The sequence below is a fragment of the Anopheles stephensi genome, chromosome 2 (assembly GCF_013141755.1).
Source record: "Anopheles stephensi strain Indian chromosome 2, UCI_ANSTEP_V1.0, whole genome shotgun sequence".
Classification (NCBI taxonomy): domain Eukaryota; kingdom Metazoa; phylum Arthropoda; class Insecta; order Diptera; family Culicidae; genus Anopheles; species Anopheles stephensi.
This window is the reverse complement of record NC_050202.1, coordinates 53,110,349-53,130,991: the sequence shown is the minus strand read 5'-3', so window position 1 is coordinate 53,130,991 and position 20,643 is coordinate 53,110,349. Positions and strand designations below refer to the sequence as shown.

At 44.5% G+C, this 20,643-nt stretch overlaps 2 protein-coding genes across 2 annotated transcripts in view; both read right to left on the bottom strand.

Annotated features, from left to right (window-relative positions):
• Nucleotides 1-16,541, bottom strand: part of LOC118502683 (latrophilin Cirl) — an 86,643-nt gene extending 70,102 nt beyond the window's left edge. The window contains exons 1-2 of the mRNA XM_036035192.1: nt 16,005-16,541; nt 14,026-14,896 (exon numbers count right to left, since the gene is read on the bottom strand). The gene's annotated coding sequence lies outside the window, so the exon portion shown is untranslated. The remainder of the gene's footprint in view (nt 1-14,025; nt 14,897-16,004) is intronic.
• Nucleotides 16,542-17,021: 480 nt separating this feature from the next.
• On the bottom strand, nt 17,022-20,562 carry LOC118502690 (conserved oligomeric Golgi complex subunit 3). Its single transcript, XM_036035205.1, has 7 exons — nt 20,271-20,562; nt 19,712-20,212; nt 19,298-19,645; nt 19,056-19,219; nt 18,852-18,991; nt 17,681-18,774; nt 17,022-17,613 (listed from the first exon to the last, which is right to left on the bottom strand). The coding sequence occupies exons 1-7, from the start codon at nt 20,439-20,441 to the stop codon at nt 17,194-17,196; spliced, it is 2,838 nt and encodes a 945-aa protein (XP_035891098.1). The 5' UTR covers nt 20,442-20,562; the 3' UTR covers nt 17,022-17,193.
• Between the last annotated feature and the right edge of the window lie 81 nt (nt 20,563-20,643).

Genomic DNA, 20,643 nt, shown 5'->3' with positions numbered 1-20,643 from the left:
GAGGCAGAAATAAAAATGGCAAAACATTACCGGCAGAGTGTTTCGCTGTACGATGCCTTCGGCTGGCAACACGAACAAGTGGCGCCCCCGAAGTATTTAAGAAGCGTGGAAAAATAACATTCTGGAGTCCAGCAGCAAAAAAAAATGGAAAATAAAACAAAACGACACCATTTTGCTTTCGCAAAGTAGGGTAGGCCCGTTGCTGTGTAGTAGCGCCAGCGCTACACGATCCCTGACCCGCTGGCTGCTGGCGAGCCTTATGGGATTGGCCAGGTTTTGCCATTCTTCTGCACCACAGCACCCGGAGAGCAGCAATTAATTCAACGCCAAGTCCTTCAGCGTCCATGTTCCGAGAGACCGCAAAAACACACCGTACCGTGCACCACACTCGAACCTAACTCAGCATAATATTCCTTTACCGTCGACCCGGGCCCAAAAGAAAGAAACATTCCGTTCAATGATGGCGATCAAATCGACCGAAGGTTAGCAAATGTTAATATCTTCATTCGCACCCACCACCATACCATACCGCGTAGAGCTCTACACACACTTCAGGAAACAATCAGGCCCGACGGGAAAATCAGATTGCTCAAGAAGGGAGCACAAAAACACTAATCCAATGCAGCACACCACACAACAACAGCTGACTCATTCCAAATTCCAGCTTCGACACGGTTCAAATGGGAGCTGGAAAAGTGTTTCCCGCAAATTAAAAGCGCATATACACAAAGTATCGTAAGCAGCAGTTAGCCTGATGGCCACCAGAATAGCTCGAGGGGGATATGTGCTGTGGGAGAAGAACCGAATCACCAGCATGTATAGGTAGATTTCCACGCAAACGAAAATGAAACCAAAAAAAAAGCAACGGACCGAACGTAACCGAGGAAAATAAACATTCCACGGTTCCACAACTTCTCCTGCCCCGGAGGACGGCGTGTGTTGCCCTACATCGAGCGAAAGGAATGTGTTTTTGTTGGTGACAAAAATCATTCGCAACACCCTCGCGTAAACCCACGAATTGGCGCGTAACAGCTGAAAGCAATCAATGGGAAAAACTATACACCCATCCTCACCCAATATACCATATTTATGATGGGGTTCACCATTCAGCAACAAAAACTTCACATCGCGCGTACGGCTTCTTCACGGTACGACATTCGAGAGCGCGAGGGTGATATAGTGTAACAGCAATAAACACGGATTGGCAGGTGAACGCACAAAAGCTTTAAAATAGGGCAATAATTATTGTGGAAAATAATCACCGCTTTTTTGCGAGTTTTGATCGGTTTCATATTCAGCTGGTGTTTGAAAATCAAACGCTTAGTATAGGTCGGTTGTCAATTTATGTTTGACGATTGTGATGTGGAGTGCTGATTACATTTAAAGAGATGCTTGTTTAACACAATGTGGAATCTCAGGGCTCTGTCACCTCTAGGGTATGCTCCAGGGAGAAGAGCTGTCTTCGTTTCAACTTTGTACTAGCGAGAATCATCCAAGACTCGGAGGTGGAAATCTCACAGATTATCAGATTATCTTCTTTAAGTCAATCCACTTCCTGGCAAACGTTTATTACACAGACATCATAGGTTTGAGGCTCTCCTATTTAACTTAAGCTTACCTGAGGCGAAAAACCTCAGTTTCTGAGATGAAGGACCGTCTCTACTATCAGTAGCTGCAACGCTGATTTCAAAATCAAAAGTCATCAGCGGCAAAGAACAATGAAGTTAAGCTACGCGCAAGAGAGCTCGACGCCACTTAGACGCGTCCTGAAGGAAGATACTGGGAAGAGATTTAGGTGTCACACGTCGGAACCACTACAATCACAAGCTCTATGAGCCTCAAAAGGACCTTATTATCGTGCGTATTAGATTTGCCAGGCTCTAGTCATGGTCTAGTCATGTCATGAGAATAGTACCGAACGTTCCAGCTTGACGAGTCTTCTTTGGCCGTCAAATTCGCAGACGACGTTAAACGGAATCCTCACTCTTGAAGAACTTCTGTAGGTGGTCAAAACTCTGAGGCGCTTTTAGCGACTATTTAGTTAGGAAGGAAGTTTTACACCATTAATTTAGTCATCGTAACTTCGACTAACCATCAATAAATCTGACTTGATTCCTCAAAAGATTATACTCCAAGCCATCTTTTCTTCATAATTCTTCTTATTGCTAATAAAAATTATCGAAAAGATGCAATCCACAATAAAATGAACAAGCCATATGATTCTGACTTAACTAAAACGAAAAAACCCTCCTAACGCATCATCATGGCAGATTAACGCCGTAATTCTACGCAAGCGGATATCTGTTTTGAAATTTGCTTTAATGTTTCAACAGACAGAAGCAGCTGTTCAGATCAAAGCACAAATTAAGAGTAACTTCCATGCCGTGTGTATTTTTTTTTTTCAAGCGTAACACTCACACACAGACCTTTGGACGGAATTGTCGGTTCCTGGCAAAAGTCATCTGTGTACCATCCATGCCCATTAGCTATTCAGCGCCTTTTTGCCCAGTCTGTCGAACTGCAGCACGAATAACATGTTGCCCTTGCGTCTTCCAATTTCTCGCTCACCTGCAACACCGGTAGAACACACCTCAAAACTTCGGTGGGGGGGGGGGGGGGGATGCGATCAACGAACGTATCATTAGCAAATCAACACATACACACGCTGCTGCTGCTGCTGCTGCTGCTGGCTGGGAATGGAATATGGAGTTTGCGGTTTGAACAGCAAATACATTCGAAAATACACGTAAACGCACTCCAAACCCTCGGAAACCCATCTCCCGGGGGTTCAAAAAGAAGTTGGGAGTAGAAGGTAGGAAAAAACATTCGCCACCTCACAGTCTTCACCATCTTCTCAGTGGGTACAACCTTTACGTGTGTGTGTGCGGGGGTGACAACATTGGCACTGGGGGCGGATCTTTGGCGGTCGTTGGCGTGCGAGGATCGTAAAATTATTTCCTTGCTCTCGTTCCACAAAAAAAAAACGAAACCCAAACCTTTAATTTCGGCTTAGGCACAGCTAGAACACCACGGTTAGCATTAGAAACATACGCTAGAAAGCAATTCCCAGCGTAGGTGAAAGCGAATGTGGTTCAACCGGGGTGTTGGTCTGGAGCAGGTGGAAACGGTGGTGCCCGTGGATGTTATTTCATATGTTTTTGGGAGAGTTTTAGTATGCACTCGGTTGCCTGACTGCCTCTGCCGAGCATGAGTAGTAGCAGTAGGTTGTAGGGAATGGGGCAAAACTGGGCTGTTTAGCGTCAACGCGTGGAGGAATGCAATAAAAAGCAACCATTAACCAGATGTTGGCATGGCGTGGTGTTTCCGGCTTCGGAGGTCGTGTTCTGGGAGCTCGACTAAGAACGAATCCGTTCCATTTTTTTTTGCTGCCAGGACTCGCCCGAGCTCGGAGCGGTGAACCACATTTTGGAATGTGGTTTTATTGAACAAAACTATTCCGAAGACGAAGCAATTATGTGGTAATTTTATCCCCTGCAGCCTGAACATATCGTTTACTCTTTTCTCCTGCTCACGCTTGATTGCTTTGCTTTAGTTTTATGCCGCAATTTTCGTTTAATGTATTTATTTCAATGCTGTTTCACTCCCTTGCAAGCGCAGGAACGTAAGTTTGTAGCTAACCTAACGATACACATTCTTATACGTAATAATTGAATGATTTTGAGCTTCCGTTTTACGATTAGCATTTTATTGCACACCGCCGGTACTACAATTTGGTTACTTTTTATTTAATAATTATTACCGTGCTTTAATTAATTTCAACCTGCGCAGTTGATTACACACCACTTCTTGAAAGGAACTCTCCCGGTCGGTTTATGGGTGGGTGGGTCGGATCATCAGCTGCTTTCACCCAAACTGGTGCTGCTGCTGCTGCCCCTGAGACTGTTACCGTTGAATGGAACCGAAAATTCTTACCTCATTAGACGAGCGGTGTGTTTTAGTACACTGACGCCACGTTCTATAGCAGCACCAATATTGTTGGTGCAATTCGGTAAATTAAGTATAAATTTACAATATTTCTTCTAATTCATTTTTAAAATGCAAATTTATATTTTAAGAAATAAGCAACACATTTCAAAGTATTCAAGTATTAAGTTGATTTTTGTATAATTAATGAAAATTATACTATAATTTTTTATCTCATTAATTTTTTTTATGAAAATTAATGACTTTTTACACACGTTTTCAATTTTTTTAAATTTCTTGTATTGCAGTGTGTTCAATCTCCTTTAACAAATTTACCAAATTAACAAATTATTCTTGCCAGATTATGACTCATTTTTTTTGCATTGGCACATTAAATTGTTCCCGAACTGATGAAACTGAACTTCCCAGCTTAAAAAAATAAAATTATGATTAGCTTTGGGGCATAATCAAGTCATGTACATTTCTTACTAAGTTCTGATCCAAACAAAGGCTAGCTTAAAAATTCAATAGTAAAAATTTAAAAAAATCAATATCCGTAAGGTTTAACAAAGTAGTCTATAAAAAATAGATCTGGCTCTCTCTATATTTTGCCAGACACTTCTAGATCCAGCTCAGTATCAATAAGTACTTTTGATAGGTGTTCTGAGCTTTCCTCAGAGTCTGACTATTGAGCTTCAAATAACCTATTACCGTCCAGAAAGGACTTATAGTTCTTTTTTCTAAATTCTAAATTCTAAAAGTTTATCTTCTCCAAAGAAAAATTCTTGGCCAGACCGTTCTTCATGAATAAAAAAAGATAAATTCTTCATCATCATTGTTACCAATAAACGTTTTAGGTATATTTTTTTTTAAGTAATAAATACAAATATGCCAACTTTTAAAGATTGAGGCAAATTTAAGAAGCGAAAAAAGGAATTTGAAGATATTGTTTGTTTTATTATAGCAAAAAAATGTTTTAGGCAATAGGCAGAAATATTTTTCATAATAAACAGGACAATAGTGTTTAAATTTTGATGTGCACTTATAGGAAGTGTTGTCAGTGTAGCTGATGCTCGGTTTTCTTCCAGCTAAGCTGCAACTAACGGACCAAACGTAGAAAACGGTGGTATAGAGACACAGTTGCCCCGATTACCCCCGAGTTGAAGGTTGTTTAATTAAAGCACAACGCACACACACACTCACAAGAAGCCACCAACCTGTAAAAAGCTGGCAGCATTATGAGCAACAACAGCAGCGGTAGCTACATTTAAGCGCTAACGAAAAGCATATGCCGCTTTTAGTCCTATGCTGGGAATTTTGGGAAAAAGAGGCGCGGATTGTGGGGAAAATTTGATTTTTCTCTTTATAACCGCAAGGAACGTACCATTCTTTCTCGATACATAACTCGCAGTAAGATACGATCGTAACAGCTGTGCAAGAACGGAGTGCGCATACCTTGCCAATTGCTTGACCAAACAACTTAAACGTTTCCTTTTTGCTTTAACAAACCGGGCCGGAAAGATAAAAATTTCACACCAATCGAAACCCTCCCTTCGAAGCATGGTGATGAGCATTTTGTTTCCCCCTCCTTCCAAATGACACAGTCCCGCAAAGGGTGGTGGCGCCTGCCAAAATCAAATCACACGGAAGAAAAGAAGCGTTTGTAGGGAAAATTACACTCCAAGAAATTGGCTGTGGAGAGAAGAAAAAAATCACGTCTAAAATTACCCCAACACCTTCTCGTGCGCTCGGAACCGCTGCGCTCCGCTGTGAACGATCGTTTGAACGGACGCAGCAGATCGGACGGGGAAAAGCATTAATCAGACGGGAAAATGGTGTGGCGCGAAAGCAACCAAAAAAAAAAAAAAACTAACACCCGGTAGGCGGAAAGCGATGATCAAAATTTAATTTGATAAATTCCCATGAGCGACATGCCACCGCAAGTCAAATTAAATAATGGACGGAGCCGCGCCGGAAAGGCAAGCTCCGGAAAAGTGGTTCAAACACACGGGGATGAGACGGGCGCACACTCGGAAACGGAAGGGAAATTTCAAAAACCGCACACCGCCGGCATCAGACGGGCGAGATAGATGTGGTGAAAGATAGAGATAGGAAACAGCACACACACAAAAAACATATAAACAAATAAAACATAAATAAGTCAAACCCGGGACAGAAAAGCTGCAGTAGCGCGACAGTAGGTAAAAAAAGGAAAGCATTCAATCTTGCGCTGCATGTCCAACACAGAGCGCTACCAATCCCCACAAAAAAAAAATCCGAAGGGATTTAGACGCAAAACAAAAAATTGGATAGAAACTGTCCGGACGATAAACGCAAGAATGAATGAATGCTGGAACAACAACATCAACCAGGCAGACCGCGTTTATTGGGCGCGTTGGATCGAGAGATTTGTATGTCTGTTTGCTTTTTTTTGGGAGGCATCCTCTCTCTCTTTCTCTTCCGGACATCCGTTTGGTTTATTTCATTCATAACCCTGCTTCAAAGATTTTTTGCTCCCCCCGTCCCAACTCCGACATCCATGACTTCATAGAGCGAGTTAAATCTGGGGCAATGCTAAATGGACGTGCCAACAAAACCCAAACAAAAAAACAAAACGCCATGCTCAGCCTACCGTAACCCGGCGGAAGTACTTCCACTTACTTTTGCAAAGAATTATCGCAGCATCGTTCTAACGAAATTGGAATTTCAGTAAGCAGTGTGTGTTCAGTACCCGCAGTTTTAACTCTTTTCTCGGTGCGTTGCGATCGCCGCTGGTTGCGTGGGGCGGCCATCAGTATGGGATAACTCTCTCGCTGTTGGTCAACAAAAACAGATATCCTTTTTTTGTGTGAGGGGGGGGGGGTGTAGAAGAATTTTGGGCGATTTGTGAGGTGCGCTTGGAGCTGCTGCAGCTAATGTTTTTGAACGTTATGGTCCAATTTTTGGAATGTAGGCGGTATGGAATTAAATTTTTCCTTTTGAAGAGCATTTCGAAAAAAAGAGCTGGTTAGAAAAGTGTGCCTCCTTCTTGGAATTGACTTTTCACCGTACCGATGAATAGATAAATTTTGTTGTTAAACAGATAAACAAACATAAAGGCGCTCACACGCCACTGCGTCCGGAAAAATGCGTCCTCGAGCGCATCGGCCCAAACGCTAAGGGAAAAAATCGACCATACGCGATTCCCAAGGTATTTTTTTCGATTGGTTTAAACCCTCTGATTAGTTTGAAAAAAAAAAACACAAACACACACACCGATGGCCCGAAAACGTAAATAAAACAACAAACAGGGTAAAATATCAACAACCGGCAATCGCAGAACGGGAAGAGACAAATCAGGCACCATTCACCCCAACGGAAAACCTGGTTTATATTCAACCGGCAGTCGGCTGCAGCCGGTAGCAACGGCAGCAGACACGATGTTGGGAAAAGCGTAAGAAAAGCACAACACACCGGGAGCGCCAGCCAGTGCGCGATCGGTATCGGCTGCCCAAATGTTTGTTCATAGTCGGAAGCTTAAAACTGTATTATAGGGAAAGAAATGAAACATCAACACGACCTTCACCGTTGGCATTGAACATTCCACGTGGCAGACAGAGAAGGGTGAGTGAGAAGGAGTTAGATACACACACATACATTCGCACGTGTTTGGAGGGTGTTTTCCCTCAATTGTTTTCCCGTTCAATAACAAAAGATAATCACTTTTCCAAGAGTGTTTGCATTTAGTTTTCCGACGGAAAACATTCCGTTTTGCTTTTCTGTCTTTATTTTAAATTTGAAAAATTGTACTAAAATTAATATTCGTATGCATTTTAGTATCAACCACTATTTAAAAATGGTTGAAAAGCCATCAAATATTCTCTTCAATTCTTCTTGCCCTTGATTTGGGTGAAACTGCTGAGATGTGCTTGATGAATCCAGAATCCTGAGACTTCTAAAAGGAGGAGACCGGTAAGCAAATGGAACCTGTATGCTCAGATTGTGTAATATTATTTTAATGTATTTTCTAATAAATAGTTTAAGCCTCGCGGGTTTCTCTTCAATCACCCTGTGTTTTAATGAACCACCAAATCATCCATCATCTGTTGCATCAAGTCTTATTATGAATAGAAAACATATTATTTTGTGTTCATTCGTGTTGATGTATCTAAGGGCAATTTAGTCGAAGAACTGTAATTGAGGAAGTACAGAGATCGTACAAAGAGTACGATCTTCGATCGTTCAAGGATAATAGAACGTAGAAGATGAAAATTGTGTGACACATCCTGAGGACCAATATAACTTTTTCAAGTTTTGCAATATATTTTAACTTCTGGAGAAAAAGGGAATCGTCTAACAGAGGTCAGAACCCAGGAACGCAGTGACTTTGATTTTGATGACAGGCATGGATAAGGTCAAAGTTAACCCCCAACGAGTCACCAGGAAACATTGCCAAAATGTTAAAGAATGTATCATGTAGAATCCAAAAAGTCCCACATGACATATGTATTTAAGTAAATATATAGTGGTTATATCTACTTGACTTACATGACTTGAGCAAATGAATGTGTTTAAAATTGCTACACTTTTAGCTCTTAGCTAGGTTAAGCTTCACACGATAACTCATTTATAACTAAAAAAACCCTCCAAATCGTAATCAGAAATCCATTCCACAGTACACACACAGTCCGACAAAATTGATCGTCATTGTTAAACCCAACAATATAGTAGCGCCGATACGCAACCAAACAACAACAAGGAAGCAAATTGGACCACCGAATTCCCGTACCCATTTTAGGAGTACAGGCAGCCAGCCAGCCAACCAACTCCAGCCTGCATCATCCGAAAGGGTGTCTCGCGGCCCGTAACTACCATCATCATTCGCCCGTCAAGCGCACCTAGCCGTCCAAGGCAGCAAAGGGTAGCTCCCGCAGATGATCGACTAGGACGACCAAGCGCGGTAGGCTGGAGGCGAGATCTCACTAATCGGAAACTAATTTCCACCAGCTTTTCCACCCCGCATAAGGCAGCAGCACAGCAAATATGCTCGAATGGGTGAGTGGTGGCGGTGGTGTTGTGCCAAAATAAATAGAAACACATTGACCGGCGGCGGGGGCGTGGAAGAAAAGTGGCTGGAAAACATTCTAGCATATTTCTGCTGTGAAAGAATTCCTCCACGGGGAAGTATGAAGATTGTATTCCGAGTGAGAGAGAAAAAATGCATAACAACAAACCTATTCATTAAAAAAAACTGCTTGCAATAGCCATGATTGGATAGCGAGAACGAGAGCGAGCGAGCTGGAGACCCACAAGTAATGAAGTGAAGCGAAAAGCCGAGAAAGTACCTACCCCGGGGAAGATTAAACTGCCAGTGGAACTCTGGAGGGTTTTTTTTCCTTGGCTTCGTTCCTTTCTTTAAGAAGCAGCTAATCATCCTGCGCTCCGTTTGCGTTGGCCATTCGTCACAGCCGTTCGACTCAAAACGCGATGAGGCTGGTTGATGATGAGGATTAGTGTGTTGCGCGGATGACCCAAATTTTGGGCCACCGCAATGCCTTTCCCCTCGGCCGGCATCGGTCAGGTGAAAAATTGAAGGCCAATCATTGGGAAAGGCCGAACGGGTCCACGTAATAAGCCGGTAAGGGGGGCGAGAGAGGAGCGAGAGAGCACTTCCAGAAGAAAAGCAACCAAAAAGGGATCAAAAGGGATGGGAGGGAGCGCTTCAACATAAGAATGGGGAAGAAAATAACTCATTCCCGCAAACGCAACGGTTCTCCAACGAAGTAAAAAAAAAGCCTTCCCTCCAACATTTAAGCCAACAGATATGCCATCCGCGCGCGCGCACACACACACGAACTTTCTTCCGAGCGCGTTCCATAAGCACACCGGCGGAACCCGCCGAACAAGCAAAGATAGAAAATGAATCCACCGCCACCATCATAAACGCTAAAAAACGATCGCCCGTTCCCAAGTCTCTCACACCCTTTCGTTGTGCCTCGCGCCATCACCAGGCAACAGGCCATTTTTGGGCAACAGGGCAACAGCAGCAGCAGCTTTTGATCGGCGGTACACAGCAGATAGGGCAGGGAAAACGGACATCCCCAAGATGGAGTCAAGAAAAGCGGGAAAAAGGGAAGGGTGGCAGGGTGGAATCTTCAACCAATTTATGATGGAAATGATGAAGCGATGTGGACGAAGATCACGGCTCCACGCGTACGATCGAAAGACGCGAGAAGGAAGCAGCTGAGATCGAACAGAAATAAAAAGAAATTGAACAGAATAATGGAAACGGAGGACCCACAGCACTTCTTATCCCACCTCACACCATGTGTGCACGGTGGTACAGTGTGATGGACAGAAAAATAAGACAAAGTGTTTGGGATTGGTTCTGCAGTAAAGAATCTGCCTGTTTTTTTACTGTAACTGATTGTAGCAAAACGATTGAAGATGACTGGTGTGAAAACGTAAAATATTGGCAGAAAAAAATGAGCCAAGACAAGTAGGACACATTCTTACGTAAATCGATGATTTGACAATAAAAATTAGACAGCAAAAAACTGCTAAACCAACAACACCATAGTGAGTAGGGGTTTTCTAACCAAATTTGCAAAAACTTCCAAAACTGTGCAGATAATGCTCACCAAAGCTATAGAAAAAAATAATTAAAGCTTTGGGGAACTAGAATATATGAAGACCTGCTCGATAGAAGGAACAAGCGATCTCCTCCACAGAAGGACGCATTGCATTCGTTAAACTCGCAGGCCCTAACAGAGCACATAAAGGCACAAGTCCTTGTGCATCTCGCAACTAATAGAACTACTAGAACAATCTCTCTTCAATAACCTAAACCTGAATGTCAAACGATGAACTCGGACATACCTAAAGCTCCTTCGCAATGTGCAAGCATTGCCAACGCATATTAGACATTGAGAACCCATAAAACACTGAGACACCTGCACCTGCACATGGATTAGCTTTGTAAATGTGTAATACTCTGAAGCATTTATTCAAGCTTATGACTTGAGGATATTGGTGATTCTGATTCCCGCATTTGCCTTTCTGATACATTCATAAAGTTCAGATGCAAAACTAAGAGTTTCCTAGTTGTTTTGAGGACCTCTCTTTTAAACTCTTGAACTTTACTGTGGACTACTTTGGCTAGTAGATGTCCTTAAGACAAACAGACACGGAATATAGACGACTAGCAGACATCAAGCCATGAGAAACTTGGAGAGATCGTTTAAAGGAGTGTCTTAAAGAATGTCTTGCTTGATTAACTGTCACAAATTCGAATCCTGGTGCGTTATATGATAAGAGCCGTATAAATGAGTCAATAGTACAATAAATTGTAGCTCTGAAGTCTAGTCATCAAAAACTAATTAGCTTGAAGTCTCTCAGATCATAGAACCAGTGTCAGCATGCTCAAAACCATATGCGGTTCAAGATGATTGTCGTGAGTTATGCCAATATCCCGGATACTTGTCATATGAAGTCAAAAACACCTTAAATATGTAAAAAAAAGTTTATCAATTTTAGTGATGCAATTTTTGAGGTAAAATAAACTCACATTTGCTACAATCAATACATTGATTCCTTCGTAAAAGCTATCCCTCACCTATGGTTCCGAACTTACGAACCACTGTGAGATGTACGTGCGCGATGATGATGATGGTCGTACCGCGATGCAAGAAATGAAAAGGCAAAACGAACCCGTTGATAAACTTCGATGCAACGGATGGAACACACACCGGCGGGTCGCTCGTGAAGAAGGAGAACCGCGCTAAAGGGTGACGAATCGAAGAACCGAGGAACGAATCACACACACACACACACACAAGCAACAACATCCACTGCAAAGACCACGGAAAGAAGCAGCCGTGGTGTGTAGGGAAAATTAAAATTAACAGCTTAAATGAGCAAGATTTGTTGTAAGCGCTCAATAATCGCGGCCCTCCGGGGCTCTGGCATTCCACCAGATTCCACCACTGGAGAGCATGAGATGTAGGAGCAAGAAACAGCAAAAAACAGACAGGTTGCCAACGGTGGGACGGTGGAGGGAGAGGAGGAAGAGAAGGAGGAAACGCATGTTTCGAAGGTGTTTGGTCCGTTGTTTGGTGCGCCCCAAAGGCGTCCAACAGTCGGTCGGTCCATTCTCGATCGCTCACCTCTCGCCGGCACACCGTCATCGCCGTTCGCCATTGTTCGCCGGTCTGTGACGATGGTGGCGGTGGAGATCTGCCAGTTCTGTGCCCAGTGATCTCCTCCTCGCTGTTATGGAAGGCGGAAGAAACCTTTGGACGAACAACGGCAGAGAAGGAACCACCACCGACACCCCGGTCAAAACGTCAAACGTTAGAACCGTTCGCTTCGGTGTGCTTGGATGACGCGAGCATAAGCGGCCTGACTGACTGAGAGCACAAGTTTTGACGCTTGACGCATTTTAGGCTAAGGAACACATCTCACCGGTGAGTTTTGGCGAAGAATTGCATAGGGACCGGTTGGTCGCGGCTGTCCACGCTCTGAAGCCCAACCCCGCACGAAAAAGAAACAGGTAAATGAGGAAGCTTAATGAAGGAGATAATCGGGCAAGCTTCTGGTGAGGTAAAGTGCGCTCGCATTTTCGTTTTATGGTTCGCTCGCCCCCCCCCCCCCAGATGACTCATTACACGCTGGCGGCGGCTTGTGCGGTTGTGCTCTTGAAGCGAAACAAAAAACGGATGGCCAACGGCTTTTGGTACCAATTAAATTAGCAAATACATTCTTTCTCCGACATCCGACGTGGTATTGTGGTAGTCAAACTTATGTCAGTGTTAAGATGTTTGACATTGCGGTTTGTTTAGTAATGTATCTTTCTACCAAACATTGCAATTTTGAGGGAATTGCTCGAAGGAGGGAAAAAGGCATTGGACTAATGCATTGGATATTAGTTAACGAGAATTCAATTATTATGTTCTGGAGTACAACCTCAAGAAATCTTGGTTAGGGAGTTCAGCGAACGGGAAGACAAGATCCGAATACGATTCAATACCCGTTCCTGCTGTGTGAAGTTCAAATATCGTCTCAATCATGTTGCGGGGTATCAATGTAAGTGACTCCAGGAAACAACATGAACATAAACTAAAAAGATCCACACTAGACTTGCAATATCCACTTTTTTGTTCTTGAAATTTTCCCCTTTTAAAGTTCCATTATATGGATCGAAATTCTGTATTTTCCTACATTGTTCGTGTCATATAGGACAACAATAGATGAATTTAAAATTCTTCTGCAGCCACAGCCCTACATTCTTGAATGGTGATGACTTGTTGAAAGTTCCATTAGCGCGTTGCAAATTTTTCCCAACTGTTTGCAAAATTCCAATATATGATTGCAACGGTCCACAGCAGGATTTTAATACTCGATTATCCATGGTAACCATTCCTTTAATTGATTCGACGATTTCTTAAATAGATTGATACCCTGTAAATCCTCAATATTAGATCGAAGCCGGAGGCCTAAAAGAAGAGGCGCGTTGGTCTTTCATACTGCATCATACGGCATCAATTCCTACCCAGAACTTTTCCCACGTACCAAGGGCTGTTTATCTTGGTACGCAATATCAATAAGCCTAGTGAGTTATTATAGGGCATAGCCCAAAGGGTAGTAGAGCTCAGAATAAAAAAAGAAAGAAAACTTTCGTTTACATGTAGCTGGACTAATCTGTCAAACGTTCTAGTGTCAAAAATACTAACACATAAGACAAGGATTTCTTCACCAGAAGAGAGTAATCTCAAAATAGTTGAAACAGTACTCTGCCAGAATATCATACATATCCTCTGCTGTATTTAGATCATTCTACTATGAACTAAATGTTCAAGGTGTAGTACTGGATCCAGTCACAATTGCAATCTGATATTCGGAATAGCTGGCAGTCATAGCAGGAACTCCCATCAAGAAACCCTTAAGGACTTTTGCTCTGAAATACAAAGTTCACCCTTACTTCTTGTGACACAGTTCCGACCATTTTCTGTCGTTTGCCGTGCTTTGACGAGCATTATATGATGCCTTAAATCATTAATCTCTCCAAATTGGAGGTCTCCAATACTTAAAAATGCATTTACCATTACATCATCCCACACTTACCTGTGCCGCTAAGGGTAAAATCCATCGTTGCTCATTACCAGGCTCTGCAAAAAAGGGTCGTCCCGGAGTTCCGAGTTTTAACAAATGATGTCTGCGTAATGGATCGTTTGTCGCGCCCCGTTGGAATGTTGCAAATCCCCGAAGTTGATGCACTTGTGTCGCCAATCGAATCACAAATTTTCTGGTTTCTTTTCTTTTTGCCCACCACGGGGTTTAGATCACATCGCACGAGATTAGCTTCTTGCACAAAAAGATGTGCTGAAAAGCACACACCCACACACACACACGCACAAATTATGACCCGCAGAGCTCCGAAAAGAGTCGCCGGGCGCGTTGTTGGGCACACTGAAAACACTTATTAGAGAATGCACTTTTGGCTCAATTCACAATGCCAGACGACATACGCACACATACACGCACGAGATGCACTTTGGCGACAAATTCACCTGTCGCTCTTTTTCTCTCTCACTCTATCGCACTCTCTCTCTCTCTCTCTCTCTCTCTCACTCTTGCCTTCGTCAAACCGAGATCGTGATGATCGTGACACTGCTGCTGCTCACTGCAATTTCACTATGCGGGGAAAATTATTCTCACTGCTCATCACATTCACCCCTACCCGCTTTCACCCTTACGGCTTCCACGAGCCACGTTTTAATGCTCAATCTTGGGCACGCATATTTTTACTCACGCCGAGCGCATCTGCCAGTGAACGGGACCATTCTTTCATTCACATTTTCTGGGAAAGAATATTTTTGCACCTTTTTCACAAGGGAGCGCCGGTATATGGGGGGGGGGGGGGGTTTCTTTTCACGGGGACACTTTTTCACTGTTTCACGTTGCTTCGTTGCCAATGATCACTTACACGATTTTGCTGAAAAGAAAAGAGGATAGAAATAATTTAGCAGAGTTGTCGATCGTCATGGTGACAGTTACGGCAATTGTTAGAGATTTTTAAAGCGTGTTAACATAATAGTAGGCTTTGTGGTCTTTCTGTTACGTAAACTAAAATAAAATGAAAACGATTAAACACAATAAAAGAGAATTTAATTTTATGAAGTGATATTTGAAATCCAGTTTTCCTTCGTTGGCATCTCGTTAAGCGCACTAAAATACTGCAACGGAACCAACCCATTTGTATTGCGTGTCCGCCGCAGTATCTCCTTTTCAAAGGGAAGTTACATTAACACGCATCGAACTGCATCGCTCGACTGGATCTTTGCAACACGCGGGCAAAGGATTTTTCTTTTCTTCGTCCCACAATATGCTGAGAGTTCTAAGAATTCGGCAAAAATTCAATCCATCTCCGGTACCACCGGTAATAAATCACTCCTAATTATCGTTAAGACGCTGGTAATCGTTATTCATATTCCACCGCACCGCACCTTGAGAAGAATAAACTCTTCCTGGGGCACGAGATGAACACGGTCGGCCAACACAGATCCTCGGGCACCTTTCCCGATTCCCTTTTCCCACGCGTCAGCTCGCATAATTAAAGCGTCAAATGTGGGAATGAAGTGAGAAAATGGGAAGTGACAGATCCCGACGAGATGACGAGATTGGTTTCGATGAGATTGTACAACAATCAGTCCGCTTTGGCGGTTCCGGAAAAAAAGATGATGTACACAATGCTCCTCCGGCACAATCGATCCGTACCAGGACAGGAGTGGCGCGCGTGTGTGTGTGTGGGCAGGAAGTGGTGGTGTCCTTCAGACGAATATTAATTACTGTGTACGGGCATGGTGGTGTACGGCAGCCCACTTTCATTCCTCCCGTGTCGCACTGCCGCATACACCACACGCACCCCTTGGATGGGAGATTGACCCATCCAGCAATTTTGAAGCCGACAAACGATGCCCCGGCCATGCAATTGACAGCTTCCTCCAAGCTCGCGGAACAAAGGAAGTATGATCAGTGAAAAGGTTGGCAAGGAATTGCAGAGCAGAGACTACCCTCCCCGGGACAGTATGTATGCAACCTACCCGAAATCACCGCACACCCATCTGCTTTGTTTTATTTCGTTTTTTTCCTCCCGTTCTCGTTTCTTCTTCTTCTATTCATTCACACTCGCCGATGCTGCTAGTTCCGAGAACGCACCCATTCGTACGCCATTTCTTGCACGGCAGATTCAGGATCATTCACGCACTCTCATTCGATACACAACGCATACACACTCACACACGTACACGGTTCTCACTGCTAGACGCCGCGCGAGACGCCAATCAAAACCTCGGTGGCAAAGCACTTGTATTCCAATCGCGAATGGCCAGACGCGCACACACACACGGCGGGTGAAGTAAAATCGTTTGTAGTTTATTTTACTTCTCGCACGACCAGCGGCACTATTCCTTTGTTGGGGGTTGCTGTTTTTTTTGTTATTGGGCGAGGGGTGCACAAGTTTCCTTCACGTTGGGGCTTTGGGGTCGCCCTCGAGCGGCGGAAAAACCTTACGCAGGAAAATCCTCGACACAGCGCGACGAGCGTACACCACAATGCGTCCGACGTCTCGGAAAGTTTACACAAAATACAGCTAGTGCCCGTTTATCCGTGATGCTACGTTCGGACCGAATGAAGCAGTGGCACGGATTATCGGGTTGGTGTGGGTTTGACCGTAAAAATCCCTCCTAGATCTGCACCGTGGTCGAAGGGAAGGGATATTTTTTGAAAAATTACCCAATGACGGTTTGTTGAATGCAGCTTTTTATTCCTTTCGGGGAAAATTTTAACACTTTTTAAGACTAGATAACTACACAGGTTCATTTGGTAGGGTCTGAATGAGTATGCTGTATAAAAAAACCTGCTTTTTCGCTCACTAAATGATTCATTAAAGAAAAAGGAGCAAATTGCAGTTATGATGTGTTCAGCGCTTCATCTGCGAGGTATTCTACAGTAGCGCTCCTAGTGGTCGGTTCAACGAAGTGCAGCAAGGTTGCAGCAGCCCTTCATTTAAATAATTCAAGACCCATTGATGTAACAGGCCGGCAAAGAAACTGCCAAAGTTTTTTGGTTTATCAACAATTACAATAATACTTTTATTGACATTATATTAAAAAGGCAATGTTGAACTTGAATAATGTTAATTTTCCAGGGCAAACCGTGTAAACAATATTAGTACGATAAAGATAATTCACTTTTGGAATAATGTGCATATTGCAAGCGATGCAACTTTGTCTAAACAACCTGACTTTCCTCCTGGTCCGGCTGTTTAGATGCTAGTTCGTGTGCTTCTGTAACTACCACTTCCTCTCCCTTTTCTACCACCGGCTCTTCGATTCGTTCAATTTCGACCACCGTGTTTGCTCCACTATCGAAGCTAACCTTCTTTTCGATTGGAGCTTTCAGTGGTTGCGTTTCCCCGGCACTGCTGCTACCGATCGACGAGCTGGTGCTGATTTTTCGCGACGGTTGTGCTTTACTACCGAACGAAGGTACCGGCGGTTCGGCCGCTAATCCACCGGCAAGATTAACGCTCGACAGCAGCACAGAAATCTGTTCCGCCGATGGGCAGCTTACGATTGTTAGATCATCCTTTGTGTAAGCGTTGAGCATCAGAATCTGTTCTAGCTTGACGAATGAGCCGATGATGTTGTTCTGCGTGAGAAGGACATACAAATCGAAATCAAATAAGCTTACAATAACTAGTGTGACATCGCCTTACCCGAATCGGCCGGAAGAGAATGAATTCCGTATCCTTATTGGCGAGGTACAGCTGCATCGAACGTTGCAATCCAGCCAATTTCGATTTAATGTTTCTCAAACACTCCTGTATGATGGAGCTTATCTGTTGCGGTGCAGCGAATGGTGCCATTCGCAACGCCATACCCGTACTTTGTCCGCTCGCCGGAGCTGTAGCTGCGCCAGATCCACCCTGCGCCACTGCCGCTGTCTTTCCACCACCGGGCTGATTGCGGAGATGGTTCTGTGCCGCATCGATGAACGCTAGCACCGGACCTACCAGTTGTTTCGTTGCATCCTTTATAAACGTTTCACATACCAGCTTCAGCTGACGATCCACATCCTTGCGCGAATCGAGCAGCTGCTCCCGTACCTGCGGCGTACCATCGAGCAGAAACTCAAGCAACGCATTGTTCGAACCGAGTGAAAACAGCTGCTTCCGTTTCTGCAGCAGCTCGTAGGCGGCCGTACGCACCTTGCTAAAGTCAAGGCTCGTTTCCTTCGCGGTAAAATCCACCCGGAACGGTGCAATCTGTTCGCGCAGGATAAGCAGATGCTTAATTTCAAACAGCTCACCATCGATCGTCGTGCGGTTCTGCGCGATCTGGCTGGCTGCCGTTGAGACACTGTAAATGCAATGGGTCAGCGCTTGCTGGGAAAGGCTCTGGAAGATGGATTTGTCAATGCAGCGATAGAGCCGCGAAAGGCACACCAGCGTACGGCGCACGGTCGGGTACCACATGCCGTGCATGTCGGCGGGAGAATTGCCCGACCGCACTTTCACGGCCGGATCGGTTGTGGTTTGTGCCGTTTCGAGCGATGCGAGTGACATTCCGGACACGATAGAGCTACGCGAATCGACCCGCCGTAGCTGATGCTGTGCGTACTGATTTTCCTGCAGCGACAGGGCAATGCTTTCCATCATTTCCAGCTTTTCCGGGTAGGCGAGATCACCCGCCGAGGGGCGATAGTTGCGGATATCCGACTCGAGATAGTTTTGTGCCCGAAAACCGATCCGTTCCTGCACATCTTGCAGCAGTTGGTAGACAATCTTGGCGAATGCTTCCAGCGGTTCGGCTAAAAGAAGCAACGAAATTAGAGCATAAGAGTGCAATATGATTGGAAAATCAGTTTAAATAATGTGATATGCTTACGGCAGTACGCCACGTGTTCGTCTAACATTTCCACCTTCAGAATGCTACATATTTCGGCCAGCGTTTCGAGATGGTCGATCCGAATGATGTAGGGTCGCAGGGTGTCGTAGAGAATGGTGCACAAACCTTCCATATAGATGCTGCAATAAAGAGACATCTTTTTAAACCCTTCTCAACGCAATATTCATAGCGGTCAAAACTCACTTCAGTTGGGCGCTTTGTTTGGCGAAAAATTGATAAAACAACCTATGTTCGTCCTGGCAGATGTGTATCATAAAGGCACAGGCCGAGCGTACCAGCGCACAGTGATCACCTTTATGCTTCTTTGCCAAATCTTTTATAGCTTGATCAACGCCCGATCTCATGATCTATCGTGGAAGAGAATAAAAACTTTTAATCGTTAAAATCGCGCCTTGTTGAAATTGTATCGCAAAGGTGTTCCTTACCGTGGCTCGCTGGGTAAGATAGTTTTGATGCAGCTCACCCAGCAACAGTTCGTAATCTGGGCTACGATCGAGACGATCCTCAATCAGGCCGGTGATACGTTTGACGCGCGGTGAAGATGCTTGAAATTTGCCATAAAACAGCACAAACGCTGCATCCGCTGTTGGATCGCCAATTTTCGGTTGATCGAGCGCCTCGAGCGATCGCGGTGCACCGGACCCTTTGGGAGCGAGCACCTGTGCGGTAGCGTTCGATAGGATCCCGAACACGTACGCCTTCATCATCTGCGTAGCTTTGGCGAGACATGTACGGTACTTTACCGCGTACGCAGATGCCTCACTAAATGTAGGCTGTAAAAGGAACGATAAAGCGACAGTAAGCAAAGGAAAAACGGTACAATAAATTGGTACACTCACGTTCACACGCATATACTCGAGACAATCGTCGATCGTATTCAGCATATCCACAAACGTATCGTTCGACACGGAAAACGTTGGGTTGTGCAACCGTTGAGATATGCTTTCCGCCTGGGTAAAGTACTTCAGACGCTTCTTAATCTCGTCACCCGTATTGCTGAGGCGCGTTTGATCCTGCAGCAAACTTTCACTCGCCTGATGCAGGGAGGACGTTTTTTCCGACACAAAGTGAAACTCCTGCGTAAGCTGGCGCAGCGAATCGAGCGAAACGTCGATCTCCTGCAGCATCTGGTCGCATTCGCTGGTACGCGCCCGCAGCTGTTCGTAGTACTCCAGGTACACATCGTCAAAGTGTTCGAGAATTTCGGCATCGATCGAGTTGTACCAGGAAAGGAAATTTTGCGTAGAATCGATAACGCAGGCAGACTGTTTGAACTGTTCCAGTGACGCCGGCAGTTCCTCGTCCGCTGTGTGCTCTTTACTATCGGCCGATGGTGCGTTCTGGAGAGAGTGAAGGATTACAATAAAGCTACAGTTCGTGTTGTTCTGTGGTGCTTACCGCTGCCGGTGGTATGTTGCCACTGGCCAGATCGGTTAGACGATTGATGAAATCCGATTGCGTGGCACTGAGTGGAGCGAGCGGATTTTCCTTTAACTCCCACTGCACGAGCTTCGATTGAATCTTGCGCAGGCTGGCGTTGTCTGCTCGCATCGTTGCTACCGTGTCCATGCTCGGGATAAAATAAATCAAGCCCCAATAAGACCGGTGATAAATTTGTACGCAGGAAACAGGATCGCAAGAAAAACAGTCGACGTGTTTGTTTACATCCGTGGTATGACGTTTGCTTGTTCGTTTGACAGCTGTTATCTACACGGCTTGGAAAAAGTATGAGCCAGGTCAAGAAATAAAGGCATTTGATATTATTTGTCCA

What these genes read in the sequence shown, in the direction of transcription:
- LOC118502690 (XM_036035205.1), bottom strand. Translation starts at nt 20,441, where the DNA reads ATGGACACGGTAGCAACGATGCGAGCAGACAACGCCAGCCTGCGCAAG. An exon ending in GCAACATACCACCGGCAGCG is followed by an intron (nt 20,213 to 20,270) that starts GTAAGCACCACA and finishes CACTCTCTCCAG; the next exon opens with AACGCACCATCGGCCGATAG. An exon ending in CGAACACGTGGCGTACTGCC is followed by an intron (nt 18,775 to 18,851) that starts GTAAGCATATCA and finishes TGCTTCTTTTAG; the next exon opens with CCGAACCGCTGGAAGCATTC.